The 20,717-nt window shown below is 35.0% G+C and overlaps 1 protein-coding gene across 1 annotated transcript in view; it reads left to right on the top strand.

The window, feature by feature from the left end:
* Positions 1–20,717, top strand: part of LOC150094038 (uncharacterized) — a 123,646-nt gene that overhangs the window by 38,312 nt on the left and 64,617 nt on the right. The window contains exon 5 of the mRNA XM_090413067.1: positions 14,206–14,375. Coding sequence (XP_090269193.1) covers positions 14,206–14,375 — 170 coding nt within the window. The remainder of the gene's footprint in view (positions 1–14,205; positions 14,376–20,717) is intronic.

Genomic DNA, 20,717 nt, shown 5'->3' with positions numbered 1-20,717 from the left:
TAATGGCCGCTATTAAATATATTTTCGAAGCTTCGATTCCCGTATAGTGTATGTGAGAAATACTTATACAGGCTTTCAGTTGAAGATCAGTCGGCCTCAATGCTGAGGTGGGTGGGTACTTTCTCCAAGAAACTGAATTTTTCGTCACTCAAGACAAATAAATTGGCGGAAGAACACGCGTAATTAACATAAAACACACAGCCTCATAGCCTTAATTGCTTGGGGCGTAATTCTGAAAAACATTCCCGTGCACGTGTCGCACGCACGCACGCACGCACGCACACATACACACAACCGATAGAGATTAGAACATTCTCTCTCTCTCTCTCTCTCTCTCTATTTCTGGCTGAAATCGATTTCGACATATCCGGATTGATTGAATGAGGCTATAGAGCTTGCTGGAAACAAAAACAAAGTTCAATGCTGGATATTCCAGCGTTGGTGGTGGTGGCGTGATCTTTGCCATATGGCTCGAGGCACGCGACAGCAGGAAACACCTGTGTGTTTACGATAAAATGATGGATTCAACTCTCATATAAAAAAATACAAAAAAAAAACGCAATGCTATTATGATACATTATAAAAGAAACATAGCGAGTGTTCCTATACACCACATGTTGTTTGTTGTTGTTTGCCGCCTTCCGTATTAAGGTTATGCAAGCTTCCTGAATAGTCACAACCCAACCCCACAAGTCAATTATTATTTGCATCGGTGTATTCTAGCTCTCTGTTAAATTACCTGTCTAATTCTCTTACCGTTGGATCCACCTTTATCGACAATTGGCCAATCTCGTAAGTTGACTTGCTTATTTACATAGACCAGTTTTTCTGGCTTGTCCATCCTCCAAAGAGGCGGAGGGATCATGTAAAATATGCCCTTACTGTAGCAATAAGCAAATTGCATAGTGGGCGAGTATAAAACACGAGAAAAGGATGTTGGTTTACTTGTCATCAGAGGGTCGAAAATCTACGAATTTATAATTAATCTGTTTATAATCATAATTTGATTTATAAAATGCAGAAATTCATCTTTTGAAATGTTAATGAAGAATGTTCATTTGCTGTTGAAAGAAACTGCTTTGTCTATAATTTTTTTTTTCAAATGACACTAAAACTAAATTAAGAAGACTGTTCTCCTAACATAGCTAATAGCAAAAGAAGTTAATTACGATTAAGTGTATACATAATTTAATCAAGCGATATGTATGTTTAGTAAAGAAAAAATATATACTGATATATTCGAGACCAACCTCAAAGAGTCGAAAATTAATAATAATAATTTTATTCCATTTTTTGTCTATCAGATCTTTCCTTCTTTCTTATTATTTCAAGATAACGCACGAGGTCTCTGACTTCCTAGAACTAAAACAATTTTTTTTTTTTTTTTTTGAAACTTGAAGAACGCAGTTGCGAGTATGTAACGGAATTAATGACCTGAAAAGGGGTTGGTAAAAAGTATGTCAATGCCGACATTAACTGCGTTGAATAATCAACAAATGCAGGCATCATTGCAAGTTTCGCTCCGTAGTTTGTACGTATTAACATAAATAAATAAAAACAAACAGAATTACATAATTCGCGGCTATGTTATTATTATAATAATTCCGACATGCTCATTCGACAACACCAGAAGTAAACAAGTTATGGAAGAGCATTCTGAGAACGAGCTCGAAATAGCAGTATTTCTTTTGTTTCCAAAATATTCGTTTTAATTTAACTTGAGGTAATTCATTCGAGGCTAGCGTTACCGTAACGTAGCTGATAGCGACAAATCTCTCTGGCTGGGGAAAAAAAAGATTTCAAATTCTGTTTAATATGCAAGGAATGTTTTTTTAAAAAAAAAGCTGTTCAAATGAAGAGAGTTAAGTCATCTGCTATATAAGAGATTTCCTCTGAAAGTGAAGGGATGACATTATTTTCTTACGTAAAATATGCAAATAGGCAGGAGAAGGCATAATATACTGTCATCATGACATCATTTCATGTTTTCTCATACGAGAAAACAATAGCTGTTTAAAATGCAACAAATGAATTGTTGTTCCCTCTCGGAAAGACCTGGATTCGATTCCTCGGTAACGTGAGGAACCTTTATCTGGTCTCTTTCGACGGAAGGTGAGTTAGCCGGTCTCACACGGAGGTGGGGGGGGGGGTCCGTATATTTTTATACGGTCCCCAGCCAGGTTAAAAATGGAGAGGAACTGAATGGTGCCGTACCTCTCCGTAAAAGGGGCTCACGGCCGTTGAATCATTATACGAAATAAAAATAAAATTATTGTAGTCCGCAAGATATCAAATAGCATGTTAGAATCTATTAAATTTTATTCGAATAAATGTTAACTTATTAATTCTATGAGTTTTCTTTTTTATTATTTCACAGAAAAATCACATCCTCAGAAGACACCATTTTTTATATTTTATATAATTCTTATTTAAATCTCGTATTAATGTTTAATATAATATGAAATCAGGGTTGTGAATCAATCGACCGTGAGATGCCGTGATTGATTCATTGAATCCAATACCCTTGGAGGGTAATGGATGGCAATGCTGTAGCCAATGAAGTTCTAACTGAGGCTCGGCTATTGCTGTTACCCTCCTGCCATGATCAGAGCTTTAATAGCTCAATAACACCTTATCCCTACACTGTCCTCTACAGATAACGGGGAAGATGAAAAGCATTCTTGCTTCGCCCCTTTAAGCCAGTCCTTATAAGGATATAAGGACTTATTATAATATAAATTATACTTTCATTTTCGATGATTTTCACAATATAAATGGTGGAAATCGTAATACTAGCAGGCGATAAGTTCTATTAATTCTCATACAGGAAGCTTAGAAAAAAAAAAAATTAAAAACGTCTTCGACTGAACTTTGTTCACACCAACTAGTTTAAAAAAGCTGTCCAATAAAGTGGTTTTTTTTTTCTTTGATGAGATTCAGAACGATTTCCATCGATCTCCATCTGCTCAATCATTGATAGTTTACGCACTTTTATGTATAAGTCATTCAAGTGTTTTAGTGCCTTCTGGGATTTTTAAAAGAGGTCTTCTCTCACTTGGGGCATAATACCAAGTTTCAAGTGCGCTGTTGATCTCAGACAGCTAAATCTTCCATCATAGAGCAATAATTTTTTCGTAAATATGGAGATATACGTTTTTATATGTAACCTTGACCAACGAGTAGTTATGATCCCCATAAACGGAGCAATTACCTTATATAAAAGATTAGTTATTGACGATTTGTTATTAGTTATTGGCGACCTTGATCACTTGATGAGTTCCAAACTGCCATTTTAAAATCGGACCGTCATTAAAAATACATAATATATCTCTAAAACTTTGAGAAATTATAAATATATCACAGATCTATAATACCTGTAATGTTTTCAAGACAGTCCTATATTGGAATTGTTTTTATCATTCTACGAGAAGACATTTCTAAAATTAAGATAAAGGTTTTCTTTTAGTTTTTACGAGTATACGAAATATTTCTTCCATGCGTTTTAGAAGATATGAAGACTGCGACTGAGGGAGATCACAGCATATTCATTCAGTGCTACCAGCGGCATCTCTGGCTGACATTTCTGAAATTCTGTCATTTCAAAAATTTCTGCAATTCCTGAAATATATACAGGGTGTTCGGGATAAATTTGACATATTTATAATTAATTATATTTTTCCGTAAGTTACATGTATTAACACACACTTCTCTTCATTTAAAAGTTTGGACCCTTCTTCATTCATATACAAGATGTCAGAAAGGATGGATAGCTGGAACCCACCTGAATCATGGAAGAGAATAACTTGTATCATGATGATTCGTGCCCGCCATCAAAATAAGGATATTACGACTGCTGCCCAATGCTCCCTGAATACAGTAAAAACAATCAGGCATGAACTAGAGACTTGCAATGGTGAATAGCAAGAAGAAAGATCCCTAGCAGACGATCTGATTGCGTTCGTACAGCAGAATTCCTCGCAAATCTGCAGGAACAGGTGTTGAAGAACCCTGGCATTGGAATTCGGGCTTTTTCGTGGAGTTGCTAACTGTAGTCAAGCCCTGGATAACAAGGGTAGCCAATGGTAGGCCGTATGTATGGCAGCAGGATTCGGCCCCTTGCCACACCTCTGGGAAAAATTCAAAAATGGTTGTCTGAAAATTTCTACGACTTCACCAGTCCAAATGTTTGGCCTCCAAACTCCCCAGACCTTAACCCCATGGATTATTTTGTATGGGGCGCAGTTGAAAAAGACACCAATCGCACTTCCAGTAATACAAAAGCCCAGTTAATGGATAAAATTAAAACAGTTTTTGCGGCCCTTCCCAGGTAGACTGTAGCATCAGCTTGTTCGAGGTTCCGAAGCAGAATTGAAGCTGTGATCGATGCTAATGGTGGTTATTTTGAGTAAATCTTGTTGATAGTATTGTAATTAACTCTGCCTGTAATGTTTTTTTGTCAATTCATTAAATTTAATAGATACAAAGAAGATTTTCTTTTTCCTTACGAAACTGTCAAATTTATCCCGAACACCCTGTATATATATATATCAAAAGATATTCTGGGTTATATTTTCGAGGTAGCAAATTACACCCAAATAAAACATGAGCGTCGAAATCATCGGTCGATCAGATGGCCAAATATCATACACCTTCCTCCTTATCACTTTATTGATTATTTGACTAAGATAGATTGGACATTCGGCTTCCATGACAACAGTAGGTTCTGCTTGTGTATATCATGTGTTATGAATATCATCGTCCAATAAATAATATTACGAAATTGGTGATATTTCAGCGCTCTAAGAGCCATAAGTACTTTCTTTATAATTTAAAAAAATGTTGCAAGCAGTACGAAATCAAATATCTGACACTGGGTATTAAGATGTACAAAAATAAGAGTCTATTAACTAGGTGATTTTTAAGTAGTGCCAAATGTTTGGCCATCAAAAGTATAATGGAGTTCTTCAACTCTTCGTTCACTGGCAGAAAGAACAACGAGTCTACGAACTTTTTGATAAATCTTCACAAAAGTAAAACCACAGTGCCCTTAATAACATCCTTGTAAGCACTTTTAGTGGGGGATGTTGCTTGTTGAATTTAAATTAAGGGTTTCGTCATCTCTCTGTCCGTGACGTTAGGAAAGATGGAAAATATTATTCTTTTTTTTTTGTAAGCAAAAAGTGTCATTAAGATTCCGATCAACAGTGTGAATTGTACTAATTCTGCCAGTTACACGCATAACTTCACTTAGCAATTGTTGAAACCGTTCACGTTCACGCGCGTGCTACCTTGCGATCTTTGTTAAGTACTGAACCAGTTTTTTTTTTTTGGTTTTTTTTTTTCGCTTGTTATTGTGATATCACGCTTTGGTGTTTTATGGAATAGACATCGGCATTTGCTAGAAATTATTGTTTAGGTTGGGAATGCTAATAGCATAAGTGACAGCTGGCTCGAGCAATAACAAAAAGCTGGACAAACGACTGCGAATAAGACAAAGATTAATCGCTCCATATATGTAAAAACATCTCTGAATGATGTCGGTCGAGATAACGTGGGAATAGTTGAAGCTACATTGACATCAGAGACAAATCTCCACTCAAGGACCGCCTGTGGAAAATCCCTACTTTTAACCAGTTCAGATAGGAAGGATTTTCTTTGAAAATAAATGACAAGCTGGTGGAAGTAGTTCAAAACTCAGTGGTCACATTAATTCCAGAGTTTCTGTGACGTGCCAATGGTGACCTACTTTAGAAAAGTTCTAGTCTTCGGCCAAAATGTCCATCAAAGAAAAAAAAAGAGAAATCAGTTATTGGTGGAATACTTTCCCGAAATAATTATGGAAATACTGCTGCTCCATTTCGATGATTTATTCGAATTTCTATACAAGTAGAAAATTCATTTTAAATTCTACACATGTTGTCCAAAGAGGTGATCTCAATTATGCATGAAAAAGAAAATCTACATTTTATTTTTTCGGTGTTTTTTTTCTCTTTGCCATTTTAGTCTAAGATTTCATGTGTAGGATTGGGGGAAAAACAATTCTATAGGATTATGGTACGCTATTCTAAGCCAATACCATTTACTAGAATGCAAGCAGCTGTTGAAAAAAAAAATTAAAAATTTCATTATAAGCCTTTAATTGGAGGAAAGGGGGAAATAAGAAAGGTGTAATTGCCTGGTGAATGCCTACTTCGTCTTTTACAAAAAGAGATGTGTAGAAGGCTTAAAAAACAATTAACATCGAATACGCAATCGTAAACCCTATCAGAGCGTCAAGCATGTACTCGCATCGGATATAGAATGCATCAGAGACGGTTTACGGAAAAGTGGCCCCTCGCATTTCGCCCCCTGTAGATAATGAGCAGGCTACAAGAATCTAAATAATACACCTAATTTTTTAATAATTCTAATTTATTTTATTTTAATAGAATAAATGCACATTATTATTATTTAAAACTCGAAGTTGTATGCAATGCCTCTAAGGTAATCAATCATATTATGATTTTGAAAATCTTCGACTATTCTTTTGATTCTAGCAGAAATTGCAGCATACTTCTTGTTTCTTTGATTGCCTGAATTACCGGCAATTAGTTGCGTAATTTCGAAATTGTGCAGCCCTTGTTGTTTCTTTAAAGAATCAATGAATCGGTAAATATTTGGGAATAAAGTAGCGCAAGTTTCCTGAAATCCCCCGTGCCACCCCTCCGCCGTTATTGGTACGTTGCTGATCATTCAGTGTTCTGTGTAAACATTCCACAATTCCATGGCAAAAATGGGTAATTGCCGGCCTTTCCGTTGTCGTCTTCCAATATATGTATCTTCAAAGTAGTTTGCAATCGCCATAGCTTCAATGGGGAAGTCATCAGCTTCAACTAAATTTTCAAATGCTTGAATAACGTTAGCAGGAGGAATAAATTCCAATGCCGGAATCATTCGGATCCAACGAGAAAATTCATGGTCTTGTTCGTATCGGGCTTTTAAACCTTCATTCTGTACCTTTCGCCAAGCGCTTTGGGAAAGATGAAAAAAAAAACAAAAAAAAACGGTATTTACAATATCAGGAAATTGTTGTTGGAAGGCTTGCATGGCACTTTGTTCGAAATCTGTCATAAGTCGCTGGGGTTGGAGACCCGGTTGTAGATTTTTAACTTCTTAAAGCAACTTGACGTATGTGGCACGAGTTTTGTTTGGCAGAAGCGCGTAGACCACTGGAATAACTGCATTAATTTGAACCCCATGAATTGTATGAAGCTGCTGGAAATGCGTGGGTACTGAGCTAGAAGTTCCATCAGAGAACCACTCCTGGCTACGCACCAATAACTGAAGATTGTTACTAGTGGAAAAAAATAAGCTACGTAACAATTTGTACATGAATGTAATTTTAAAAATTTGTTTGGAAATGCTAGAGTTATCGGAAGTTCAGTTCGAGTGATCGAGAGAGTTTAACATTGAATCTCCACTAAAGAGGCTGGGACTTCAATAAAATTCGAGTTATCGAGAGTTGACTGTATTTACATTTTTGTAACCTACAGGGGGAAAAATGTGCCTGGGGCGAAATGTGCTGCGGACGAAATGTGGCTGTGGGAGGCCGAAATGCGAGGGGCCACTTTTCCGGATCCAATCAGAGACATACGAAGAGGTAAGCAGTAGCATTCTCCTGTGCAAATAAACTCAGTATGTGATTACCAACATAGCACAAAAGTTTGATCTTCTGGTGAGTTTGTTCTACTAAGAAGAGTCTAATGGAAAATATAACAAATCTGGTAGAGATTTTAGATGAATTGCGAGATGGTAGATTCTGATGTTTTTTTTCTGGATCTGTGGTTTCACAGATGCTCATTAAGTAAAGATTTATTAACATGCAGTTATATGAGTTACACTCGTAGAATAAGTGCTTCAGTTAGCTGAAGATGGAAGGAGAGATCTTTATTGAGTGAACAAATAATTATGATTCCAAGATGTCCGTCAACCAATACTCTGTTTCTATCAAAATCAGTTCAGTTGAGCTGCGCTAGATATTTCTTATCTTGAACTCTTAAGAACAGTATAATACATCAATGCCATGATACTCTGAGTCATGTAATTGGGATATTCGTGTTTCTCTGCATACCATGACTGTTAATGTTTAAGTAACCTCAATTGTTTTGCAATTCTTGGGTAACCTAATTGTTTCGGCTATTTGGGACATTCTGCGGTGCTGTTGTGAATGGTTTAAAATACACTTGAACAGAGCGGTCTAAGCTTATTTGCCTAATCAACTATCGCTGTTCATACTTGTCAAGATACACGTAAAAAGTTGACTTGAAAAGTAAAATTGGTTCGACATTTTTGCAATCTTATTAATACAGCAATGTTCTGCTTAATTAAATTCACAACACTGTTATATTATCATAAACATTTCGGTTATAAGAAAATATTAATCGTTTGAATTAAGAGTACCTAAACTATTCCAGGAAATGTAAATAACTAAATTAATTAAATCTATTTGATAAATTTATTTAGCTTATTCAAACTATATGACTTTAGAAATCATGAGCTTAATACAGCAATTTCTGACAATGTTCGGGAACATCTCATAATCATTTTAGGTGCATTCATAAGAGAATAACACCCTATCAACTTCAGCCTTATTCGTGTCTGTATGACAACTCCAAAAGCGGATAAACCGTTTTCGTGAAATTCGTGATTTAAAACTTTGAAAAAAAATAAAAAATAAAAAATAGAGTCGAGCAATCATAACGTTTGTTGAAATCGGACAATGAGGACTAAAACATGTTTTTGGATGCGAGTGACACGCAGTGGAGTTACCTTGAGCGCCGTGCGATTTTAATTCCTTCGGAACAGTAATCACACCTGAACTTAACTCATAATTATTCTTGTATTTTGTTTATTATGTAATTCAGATGTACAGGGTGGCCAGAAATTAACTTTTCCCTCTTTGTAGATATCTGTAGCTAACACTAGTACATGGAATGAGACCACATTTTATATTGAGACTTTCGAAGGCATGGGGAGATGAATTCCGCAAAAAAAATATTAGTACCAAAAGTCGCCGATAGGGGAACTTTTGGCGCTGGTGGAGCCGAAAGCAGGCAGATATTTGCAGTAAACACAGGTAAAAAGGATTATGCAAATTTTACTGTGCATGCGTGACAGCAGCGCCACCAATTCCACTTAAAAAGGGATTGCGTTCAGGCAGTTATTCGAATCACTGACAAATTGTGCTCAGTATGCGTCCTACCTTGCCTCAGCGTGCTTTATTTGTTAAGTTGTTTTACCTTAAACGTGCAATGCCGTAGCGGCCCTTCGGGAATTTAGAAGGCTTTATAACCTGCGTACAGGTTCTATGTCATCTGTAGCACTGAAAGCTATGATTAAGAAGCTTGAAGAAACTGGATCACTAGGAGTTAGACCTGGCAGAGGACAGAAAGCAGTGCAAGAAGAGACAGTAACAGATTGCTACTGCGGTGTTCGACGACACAGGGACCAGTACTGGTTCAAGCGCTCGTGCATAGCTCGCAAACTTGATATGGCTCATGGTACAGTCTGGAAAATCTTACGGAAAATGTTTCACTTCTATCCGTATAAGTTCAGTCGTGTGCAAGCACTAACTACCGGAGATTATGATAAGCGCATGAAATGTTATTATTCCATTTTATCTGTCTTTAATGTAATTATCCATTTGTTTTCGGCTTTGCCAGCGCCAAAATTTCCACTATCAGTGATTTTTGGTACTAAATCTTTTTTTCACGAAAATCATCTCCCCATGCCTTCAAAACTCTCAAAATAAAATTTGGTCTCATTCTGTTTATTGCTTTCAGCTACAGATGCCTCCAAAGAGTGAAAGTTATTTTATGGACACCCTGTACTGTATTTTCATATTATGGCTTTCGCAAAGGCATTTCCCTCGTGAGAGCTATAGTGTGACATCCTATAGTATATGAGAATCCTCAGAAAAGTATATGCAGTTCCTCAGAAATTCCATCATCCTGATCCTCAGGCTCTTGCCTGAGGACCAGGATGATGGAATATTCTGGGTCTCTACGTCGCTCACGACTTTTGGAATAGAGATCTAGAGCTGTTATATATTATTTATGTGACTAGCTTAAGATTTTTTATTCACATAATAAGGTAATTCTTTGCAAATCAATTTAATACATCCTACTTATGTACCAATTTATAAGTGAGGTCAGATGCCCCGAGGTTTCTTTAAACTTATTGGAATTTAAAGGAAAAATATTACACTCTATAAGAAATAAACCAGAACATGGCTAGAGAGGAGATATTATCGGTTGTATCATAAAATAAGAACTTATATAGCGTGCATAGGGAACTACCGACGCATTCGACAACAATATCGTTAAGCCTAAGGATATTAATTTATAAAACTGACTTCAGAAATATTACGTTTTTTTTAATGATCACATAAAATATGTATTTAAAACTGCTTGACTCTACAAAATATGTCACTTTTTAATTGCGCGTTAAGCCTAAATACCATTTGGGATTAATATTGCGATTCTATAATCGATTGCAATGAATTTAGTATTTCATCTTTTTTTCTTTCATATTAATCGTTAGTAATCTCATTTGATAAGGTGAAAGCGTTATTTCCAAAGAAATCACACGCACGCACACGCACACGCACACGCGCACACACACACACACACACAGAAAACTCCATTGGCACATTTGGCAATAGTAAAACAATAACCTCCCATTGTGGAACATGAGTCTTTCTGGGTCAAAGCTTTGCAGTCATATTTGTCCAGAAAAGCATATCTAGATGTCAGCTTTTAACTGGTAAAGGGTATCGTGTTTCATATCCATTTTGTACCATTTTGTTATACGTAACACACCAGAAACTAAAATTGAAATATGATAGAGGGCGTGGGCTATTTTAATCATTCTCTATTGAGGCGGTAACTTGAGTTGAGAAGTGCTTCAAATTGTTACAACGTTTTCCTGAATAGTTTGGGAGGAGAATAAAGCTGTCTAGAAGTTCGTTGGCTCACTAGGTGAGTTTTCTCCAATCTGTCACTCAGCGGTGCATTAAAAAAAAACTAATTGTCAAATTCCACACCTAAATAAAAAATAAAAATAAAAAAGCATCACTGTAACCTCTGTATTTATAAAATACTAGTAATCAGTGTACTGTTTTAACTTGTTGCAATGGTCTTCTTAATATGCTCCCATTCATAATTTATTTATTCATTCGCAGTGCTTAATCTTGAGTTCCTTAAGTCTCTCTCTCTCTCTCTCTCTCTCTCTCTCTCTCTCTCTCTCTCTCTCTCTCTCTCTCTCTCTCTCTACCTTTGAATATCAGCAATTAAGATCCATGCCCTTTGTCATTCTGACGAAATCGTCTAAAACAAGGTTTATATTTTACGCACAAACTTTGTTAACGGCTCCTTTCATGCACACAATGAATATTGACGGAAAAATAATAAAAACATTAAGAGAAAGATCATTTTCATTGCCTACTGTGATCTCTCATCAGAGAGCTGAAATGGACAAAAAACTTCGATCTCAGCATTCTTTGCATAACTCATTCATACTTCCCGAGGTGTACTAGCATATAATACCATCAAGTAGGATTTTCTTAAGATGGATTCAGCAGATTATTATATTTCTGAACTTCTTAAGGGAGACCTGGATTTTTTTAAGTTATTTATTTTTTCAGTGTCAACCAAAAATAGCGCCACAGTAGCATTGGAAAGACCTAAATTCCAATTCCGTCTAACATGAGGAATCTTTAATAAGGACTTATAAAATAAACCATCCTGTCTTCTCCATTTTTATGTGAATCTCACCCAGTAACGGTTATAAACCTAGTGGAAAAGGTCAAATAATCCGGAAATTCTGCTCTACAGACAAAAGATGGAGATGTTTTCCTCCCCAAGCTGTTTCAGGTCTTCAGTAAGCAGGGTGATGGTTCACGTGTCCTGTTGGTTGGAGAAAGCAGGCGATATGTCCTATGCGAACCTGATATCATCTACTGTTAGCATTTCGAAAACTAAGTTTACTTCGTAGCAAGAGATTTTTGAGTCTAATCCACGAAGGAAGACAAGATGAGATTTTCCAAAAATAAGAAGAAGAAAAAAAAGAAAACGTATGAACACTTAAATCGTTTCTCGTGTACTCTGTTAGTCTCGTGAATTATTGAGGCGATTGTATAGCTAACAAAGCAATTTTAATGCCATTTAAAGTCAATTCATCCTATTTCATGCGAAAGAAAAAACCTTCTCAGCTTTACTTACCCTATATTATCTTACATGATACACCCAGATGTCTAGACAACCTCTGATTTTCTTTTACTTGGAATAACATTAACCCCTAGAAATTACCGACCTACATATCTGCAAAATTCATCAGAAAAAGTTCTTTTCTCTTTAGCCCAATTTTTCTTGAAACAATTGCTTATCATTTCACATATCATTTGAGAAGATAAACAGTAAATCCCGAATTAATAAATAAATAAATAATATTCCAAAAGAAATCTGTGCGGAATTCTTGTAATGTGCCTTTTAATTTTGCTCCTTCAAAATAAAGTTTCGATCCGACACTAGTAGAACACATGATCTTTAATTACTCTGTGATAACTAATTACAAAATATCTTCTTGAGTTATCATGAAAACTCCAAAATTCTACTTCATACTGCAAGCTGCGACGGAAATATTTCGAATCAAAAGTGTAATGAAAGATATTAATATGATCCCGGTAGAAGGTGAGATGCGGTGATTGCTGTTACCCTCTTGCCATGATCAGAGCTTTAATAACTTAATAACACCTTATCCCTACACTGTCCTCTACAGATAATGGAGAAGATGAAAAGCATTCTTGCTTCGCCCCTTTAAGCCAGTCCTTATAAGGACTAAAGGATAATATGATCCCTAAAAGCATAGCATGCGTAAATTCAGTGCATCTATATGGATAATGCTTGAGACGGAAGTGCATTTAGTGTAATAATAATAATAATAATAATAATAATAATAATAATAATAATAATAAAGTTTATTAACTCTACCAGGTTTGGTGTTCTTGAAAGTGGCTTCCTCAGGAGGAAAAAAAATACACAAATTTCTCCTGAAGAAACAAACCCAATAGGATTTTTATTATTGTTTCTATGTGACAAATTCCCACTTTACTTTGACATAAATCCAAGAATCTTTCAGGAAAAAACCTTAAGTTGGCTTTTCAGATTCTTTCAGAAAAGAAAAAAAATTATTTACTTTTTCTTTACGTTATTCGTACCGATTCCAATTTATACACATTTATAAAATAAAATATCCAGATATTAAAATTTAATTATAATAAATTTCTCTTCCTTCTGCTATCAAAGTATGTACATTACCTTCAATCAATCTTTTGTGTGTGTGTGTGTGTGTGTGTGTGTGTGTGTGTGTGTGTGTGTGTGTGTGTGTGTGTGTGTGTGTGTGTGTGTGTGTGTGTGTGTGTGTGTGTGTGTGTGTGTGTGTGTGTGTGTGTGTGTTTCTCTTGCAATTAAAGTAACATTACAAACAACAGAAATACAGTAGATTATTTCAAAACTTCAGTGAATTTTTTTTATTTATTTTTATGATATCCATATTTGTATAAAATTTTTAATCTTTTTATTTAGTTTATATGATTACATTTAAAAAAAATAAATTTTAAGATATTTTTCATTCCAACACCATCTAAAAAATATTATAACCTTTTTCTAACAATGAATCGCTGGTGAGTGTTAACAATTTTTCTTCATTTTCATTATGAAGAAAATGTATGCATTCGTCCTTTGAACGTGGAAAAGTAACTTATTCGTGTATTTCTCAGAAAACTAATTGTGTATTGACGTTCTTATCTATAATTCTTATCTGTAATACTTAACTTTCATTTTGTTTATTTTAAAAGTACTGAATATCTGTAATACTTAGCTTTCATTTCATTTATTTTGAAAATACTGAATACTTTTAGAAGCATTTCTCGCTCTGATACCAGTTGAAATTAATTATAATCCGTGCTTAGCTACGAATTACTTTTCATATTGGTAATATACAGTATTTCTATTGGATGGAAAAAAAAAGTTATCATGTGTAATTTTCCGACTTCTTTGGTTTTGTCTTTCTACGTATGGCTCTGTTATACTTAGGAGTATTGCTAGAATTCATTTTATTATGATTTTTAATTTCATTATAATATTCCGTTTTTGTACTTGTTTTCAGGTGAGAAGCCCCATGTATGCGAAGTGTGCGGGAAAGGATTTAGCACATCCAGTTCCCTCAATACACATAGGCGAATTCATTCTGGAGAGAAGCCTCATCAGTGCCATGTATGTGGAAAACGATTTACCGCTAGTTCTAACCTGTATTATCACCGAATGACACACAGTAAGGTGAGTTTTACCTGAACGAAATCATATCAAAAATATATCTTCCTGGATTTAAAAGATTTCGGACCTGTTTGATTAGAATATTGAAATTTTGAATAGAAAAATGCTACTAGTTTTTTTATTTATTTATTTTTATATTTTTAATTGTCAATTGACGTAGAATGAAATAGTTTTTTACGTCGTCTACACGAATGCTTCTCGCTTGAATAATTACGTTTCACAAATGGTGGGTGCAGCTAGAGAATACTTTCCCATCTTTTGGGAAGTATCACAAAAATGTCCTTGAAAATCTAGGACAATTGGACTGTAGATATTCCCTACTGATTAAACATTTTTATTTCCCCCATGATAAATTCATTGTTTTTTTTTAAAACTGAAATTTCTCTGTTGTGGTGAGAAAACAGAGAAGAGATGCAAAGGATCGGAAGTTATTCAGAATTCATTGTAGTTGAAAAGGCTGAAAATTTAGCGAAACGTTTTGAGCTATATTAAGCATCAAAATAAAGAATTTTTGTCAAATGCTAATAAGAAAAAGATGATATCACACGCATACTGATACCCTTGGGTGTTACAGTGTCAATTCAAAGTCAGGAAACGACAAAATTAAAAGATTTAATTCAAGTAATGTGAGTGTCTTGGAATTTAAATAAAACAGTTACCTCTACTACAAGTTAACTTTCTATAATCGCGATCAGTTAATGTTAACTGGGTTACATTAAATGGACACATCATGAATCTGTCTTATTTTTTTTTAAATAAGAAATAAGATTATTTTTAAAGATTAGTTTGGATAAACTAATGAAGTGATTAGTTAACCAAAAAAGGGAATGAGTTAAGAAAAAAGAGGAGAGAGATATTCTCTTCTGTTGGGTTGCTAAATGCATTGAACTAAACAAGTCCTCAAACCTAGCCTGAGATTCCAATACGGAAATTGCTCTTACTGGTTTGTAGGCAGTGCTGTCGCACAATACATTAAAATAACCGGAGGAAAGAATGGTGCAAAACCCCTCCCCTAGCCACAATCACCTTGCGGCTAACGATTGCATATATTCAATGTGGTCAAGTGAGGGTGAATAACATAGCCTTTATGCTCCTGAAGCCACAGAGCTTTGTCGTTTCCTCAGGGTAAGATGGAGGTTAATGCCTTGGGAGTTATCCAAATCTCTCTCTCTCTCTCTCTCTCTCTGTATATGTGCGTGTGTGTGTGTGTGTGTGTGTGTGTGTGTGTGTGTGTGTGTGTGTGTGTGTGTGTGTGTGTGTGTGTGTGTGTGTGTGTGTGTGTGTGTGTGTGTGTGTGTGTGTGTGTGTGTGTGTGTGTGATTGGTTATAAACAGCAAATCCGCCGTACCACGCCTTTAGTATCTGGTCGTTCCTTTAGGGAGAGTTTCTACACTTCGAAGCCTGCGAGAAAAACTGCTCTTCCTTGTAGCCATCGAAGTAATTAATAATACAGACGTGTTACTAAACAACCGGATGCAGACTATCGCTCCCATTCTTCAAGTATTTCACGACCTCATTAACGAAAAGAGTAGTCTCAACGAAACTTTGAACATCGAGTTAGTATTCATTTCCAAACACAACGATGGCTGAATGAACTCCCATAGCTCGCGGCTTATATACGGCAGCGGAAGACCAGATTTCTCGTAATAGCCGATGGAAACAGGAAATCCGATGGCTTTGTGTGTGTGTGTGTGTGTGTGTGTGTGTGTGTGTGTGTGTGTGTGTGTGTGTGTGTGTGTGTGTGTGTGTGTGTGTGTGTGTGTGTGTGTGTGTGTGTGTGTGTGTGTGTGTGTGTGTGTGTGTGTGTGTGTGTGTGTGTGTGTGTGTGTGTGAATGTTGAATAAATTAACTTAGCAATATACACATTCAGTCGCGAGAACATTAGTGTATCTTTCTTTTTCGTTCACAAAGAAACTTTATTTGTTTACTCTTCCATTCATTCTTCAAAAGCATTCCGAAATCACCGCATATGATGACTAATCTTTCACTGTTTCTAAACACTCCTCATTTTTCTCCAGATGGAAATATTATACCATGAAATTCCAATATAAAGAAAAATCATTTAGCATTTCCATGCATAATGTATTCATTTTTAAGTTCGTTTACAAAATGGGCAAAATTATATTCGTTTTACTTTTTTTCCCCCGTCTATTAGTATAAAATGGCAAAACGTGTCAAAGTTGTGTTTTACAATAACTTTGCTCCTGCTTTTTGGAATTTAATACCATTTGGGGTTTCTACAGTATATAAATAGATGTCCATGTTGTTCAATCAGTTTCAGTTAGATCATTTTATTTATATTCGAACAATATTATTGTTCGAATATAAATTTCTGGAAATTTTCTTCTACAAAATCCTACTTAATTATAGTTTCAATACATGAAAATGAATTAAAGTTATAATTCATTTTCATGAATTATAACTTTAAGTTGTGTGTATAAACATTTTGTACAAAAATTAATAATCTAAATATATAAATATAATTAAACGTTATAGTTAAACATTGCCATCAATGACAGCATCATATTAAAATGAGGATATTAGGAAAGAATTCGCTATTGTTAGTAGTCGGGAATGTGTTAGTAGAGCTAATCTCAGGTGGTATGGTCACTTAAACAGAATGGGCAAGGAAAGATTAGCAAAACAAGTGTTTGTTCTCTGCCAGGTTGGCAGGAAAAAAGACCCAGAGTAAGACCAAGATATAGATGGATTGATACGGTAAAAAGTGCCTTAGATGATAGAAATATAAGATCTGATAATATTGGAGTCTTTACAGATAACAGATTAATTTGGAGGAAAGTTGTTGATGGAAAGTTAGTAATGGTGTAACGTTTTCCTGTAGTACTATCGTAATTATCCTGTACATTCCCCGAGGGTATATATATATATATATATATTTATATATATCAGAAATTATATATATATATAATTTCTGATATATATATATATATATATATATATATATATATATATATATATATATATATATATATATATATATATATATATATATATATATGTATATATATGTATATGTATATATATATATATATATATATATCAGAAATTATATATATATATATATAATTTCTGATATATATATATATATATATATATCAGAAATTTGATGATGATGATGATGATGATAATGAAATTTTAAAGAAACTTTATTCCAACACTTTTTTAAAATTCATATAATAAATGATAATATAAGGCTGAGTTTTAAGAAAAGAAATTTGCGTAAGTGAATTTCCTTCTATCAATTTGTACTGATATGATTTGTACTCTAAAGGAAAAAACATACTTTCTTTTGGAAAATAACAATACTACAAATTTCATATTTGATATTTGATATTCTTTTAATTTTTAGTGCTTTTTTTTACATTCTGAATTTTTTTCTAACTACTGTGCATTCGTTTATAATCTAAAATATTCAAAATTTTCTTAGAAGAAAGCTGTTCTTCCTTGTAGCCATCGAAGTATACAGACTTTATTGTAAATTGTAAGCCGCCGATCTGAATAGAATGTGAGCAAATGACAGATAAAAATTATATACTATTGAATCCATTCTCAGGCGAAGAAATTTGGGCCTCAGCAAATGCGTGCAATATGGTCAACTAGTCATAGAATCTGCGCAAACTTACGAATCTGTATTTTACAAAATGAAATATGTGCAACTCCCGTTTTCATTTCTCTTAATGTATGTAGAACAGTCCGCTCTTGAGATTCAGCTTAATATTTATTTATAGAATCCCCGTCGTTAAGGCTAATCTGTTCTGTTCTTCTTGCACCGTTTAAATTCCTATTTTGTGTAATTGTTTTCCAACTAGAAAGCTGATCCAATAAGTTTTATAAATATATATACTTATATAACATTACACTAAATACTTAACTACAAGTAAAGCTATAAAACTGCATTGGGGACAAGGTTAAGGAAACAATGACGACAACGAACAGTGAAGGGGGTGGGAATAGGGGAACAAACGGTATCTGTGATTATTTACGATATCTACAAACACATACACAGACATCAACTCTCTATTAATAAGACAGGTGTTGGGTGTTGTAACTCCTCAGAACCCACATCACGTCTTTGGGATAAAGCCGCGATATGGCGATGGAGAGGACATGAGAAAGGAAGCTAATGATTCAGACTTGGTGTGTTTTGTGTGCGTGTTCTAGATGTAACTAAAACATAAGACTTTTATTTATGGCGATCGTAAACGGAAAAGGGATTTTGTAACCAGGAGTATTGCAGATACGTAGAAAAATACGTTTAAAAGCAACACCAGTAGTGATGTGAAGACGTCCAGGAAGTTCTTTTGGGTTTTACTTGGGAAATTTTATGGAAGTAGATACGATAAGATACGTTTCCTAACACTACCAAAAATTCTTCTAATAGTTTTTTTTTTTTTAATGAAAGACTTAGCAGCGTTAACTTTAAAAATATTTAAAAAAACTCTACACTCCTAGTATCATTTCAAGCACAAGACGAAACTTTTTCATAGTTTGGTATCGTAATGTCTTAATAAAAAGTTTGATTTTTTTTTCTATTTTGTAATCCTAACAAGCGCCTTCATAGTTCAGTCAGTTTCGACGATGCATTTGCTTTGAATGATCTATTTTCTAATCTCGTCAAATGCGAATCGGGACTTTTCAGCTGAGGGTGAGTTAGCCAGTCTCATTCGGCGGTAATTGGTTTTTCATCCCACAAAACAGACAAACCGACCAGAAGAACACACGCAGATATACCGACAAAGGAGACTAAGGAATAAAGATTAACTGCCCTATTTCGTGGGATCTAGTTTCAAAAGCCTGCACGATTCGGTGTGAGTCTATGAGTAAGTGTAGACTCACCCCGTATCATAGCAGTGTGAGTCTAAGCGCAAACGTAAAATTTGAACAGAAAACTCCTCATAATTTCTTAATTTCAAAAAGCGAGTTAACTTTCTTATGTACAGAGTGGCCATAAAATAACTTTCCCTCTTTGGAGGCATCTGTAGCTAAAACCAATAAACGGAATGAGACCAAATTTTATATTGAGACTTTTAAAGGCATGGGGAGATGATTTCCGCGAAAAAAAGATTTAGTAATAAAAGTCGCCGATAGAGGAAATTTTGGCGCTGGAGGAGCCGAAAACAAGCGGATAATTACATTAAAGGCAGATAAAATGGAATAATAACATTTCGACGATGTATGCGACAGCCGCGTCACTCATTCCAGCTGAATATGTGGCGCGTATCAATGATAATAAAAAGAATAATAATAATTAAACTAAAACAACAAGTTGCGAGAGACACAGAAATTAATGTAGTGATTGAATCACAGGAAATAATGTTTTATTCATCAGAATCAGGGTTCCCTGGACCACATACACGATTTTCAATGTGCTGACCTTTCTTGTGCACAACAAATTGCATCCAGTATGTGACATGCTCTACAGCTGAGCATAAGAAGTTAGACTGAATGTTCATAACAGCCCGTTTTATGTTCTCTTTCAAGCCATGCAAGTTGGGAACGCCACCAACATACACAACGGATTTCAAATACCCCCACAGCCAAAAGTCACATGGAGTGATATCCGGGGATCTAGGTCGACATGACATCGGAAAGAACTGACTGATAACCCTCTCATTACTGAAATGTTGGCGTAAAAGGCCAGCATTTCAAATATCATTATGGCGCTACATATCCAGCAGAAATGAGTGACGCGGCTGTCACTTACTCCGTCGAAATATTATTATTTCATTTTATCTGCCTTCAATGTAATTATCCGCTTGTTTTCGGCTCCGCTAGCACCAAAATTTCCCCTATTGGCGACTTTTAGTACTAAATCTTTTTTTTCGCGTAAATCATCTCCCCATGCCTTCAAAAGTCTCAATATAAAATTTGGTCTCATTCCATTTATTAGTTTTAGCTACAGATGCCTCCAAAGAGGGAAAGTTATTTTATGACCACCCTGTATATTAGAATTTGAATTCTCAAAAAGTGAATATTCTGTTTTTCACTAAATATCATTATTGACGATATTGTGGTGCGAACAGCAAAAATGTACCGAGTACTTCTGAATCTCATTTGGGTTACCAGCAGGGAAGAATTGGTAACCCAATTATAACGCGGGTTCGAATCCTGTCTAAGAGGCGATAAACCGTTATAAGGTCTTTTTAATGGAAGGCAAATTAGCGGATATCATACTAAGATTGAAGGGTTTTTTCATTCTTCCAACCAATTATAAGAAAACAATTAAAAATATAATATATTAGCATCGTATCTTTAGTTATTTAGACCTTACCTAATTCCAAATACTCTAACCTGATCTGATTGCCGTGATCCCTACTAGACGTA

Source organism: Typopeltis vanoorti, chromosome 23, assembly GCF_054136105.1.
Source record: "Typopeltis vanoorti isolate ZY-2024b chromosome 23, IOZ_Tvanoo_1.0, whole genome shotgun sequence".
NCBI lineage: Eukaryota > Metazoa > Arthropoda > Arachnida > Uropygi > Thelyphonidae > Typopeltis > Typopeltis vanoorti.
The sequence above is the reverse complement of the archived record's forward strand: the minus strand, read 5'-3'. Positions and strand labels throughout refer to the sequence as shown.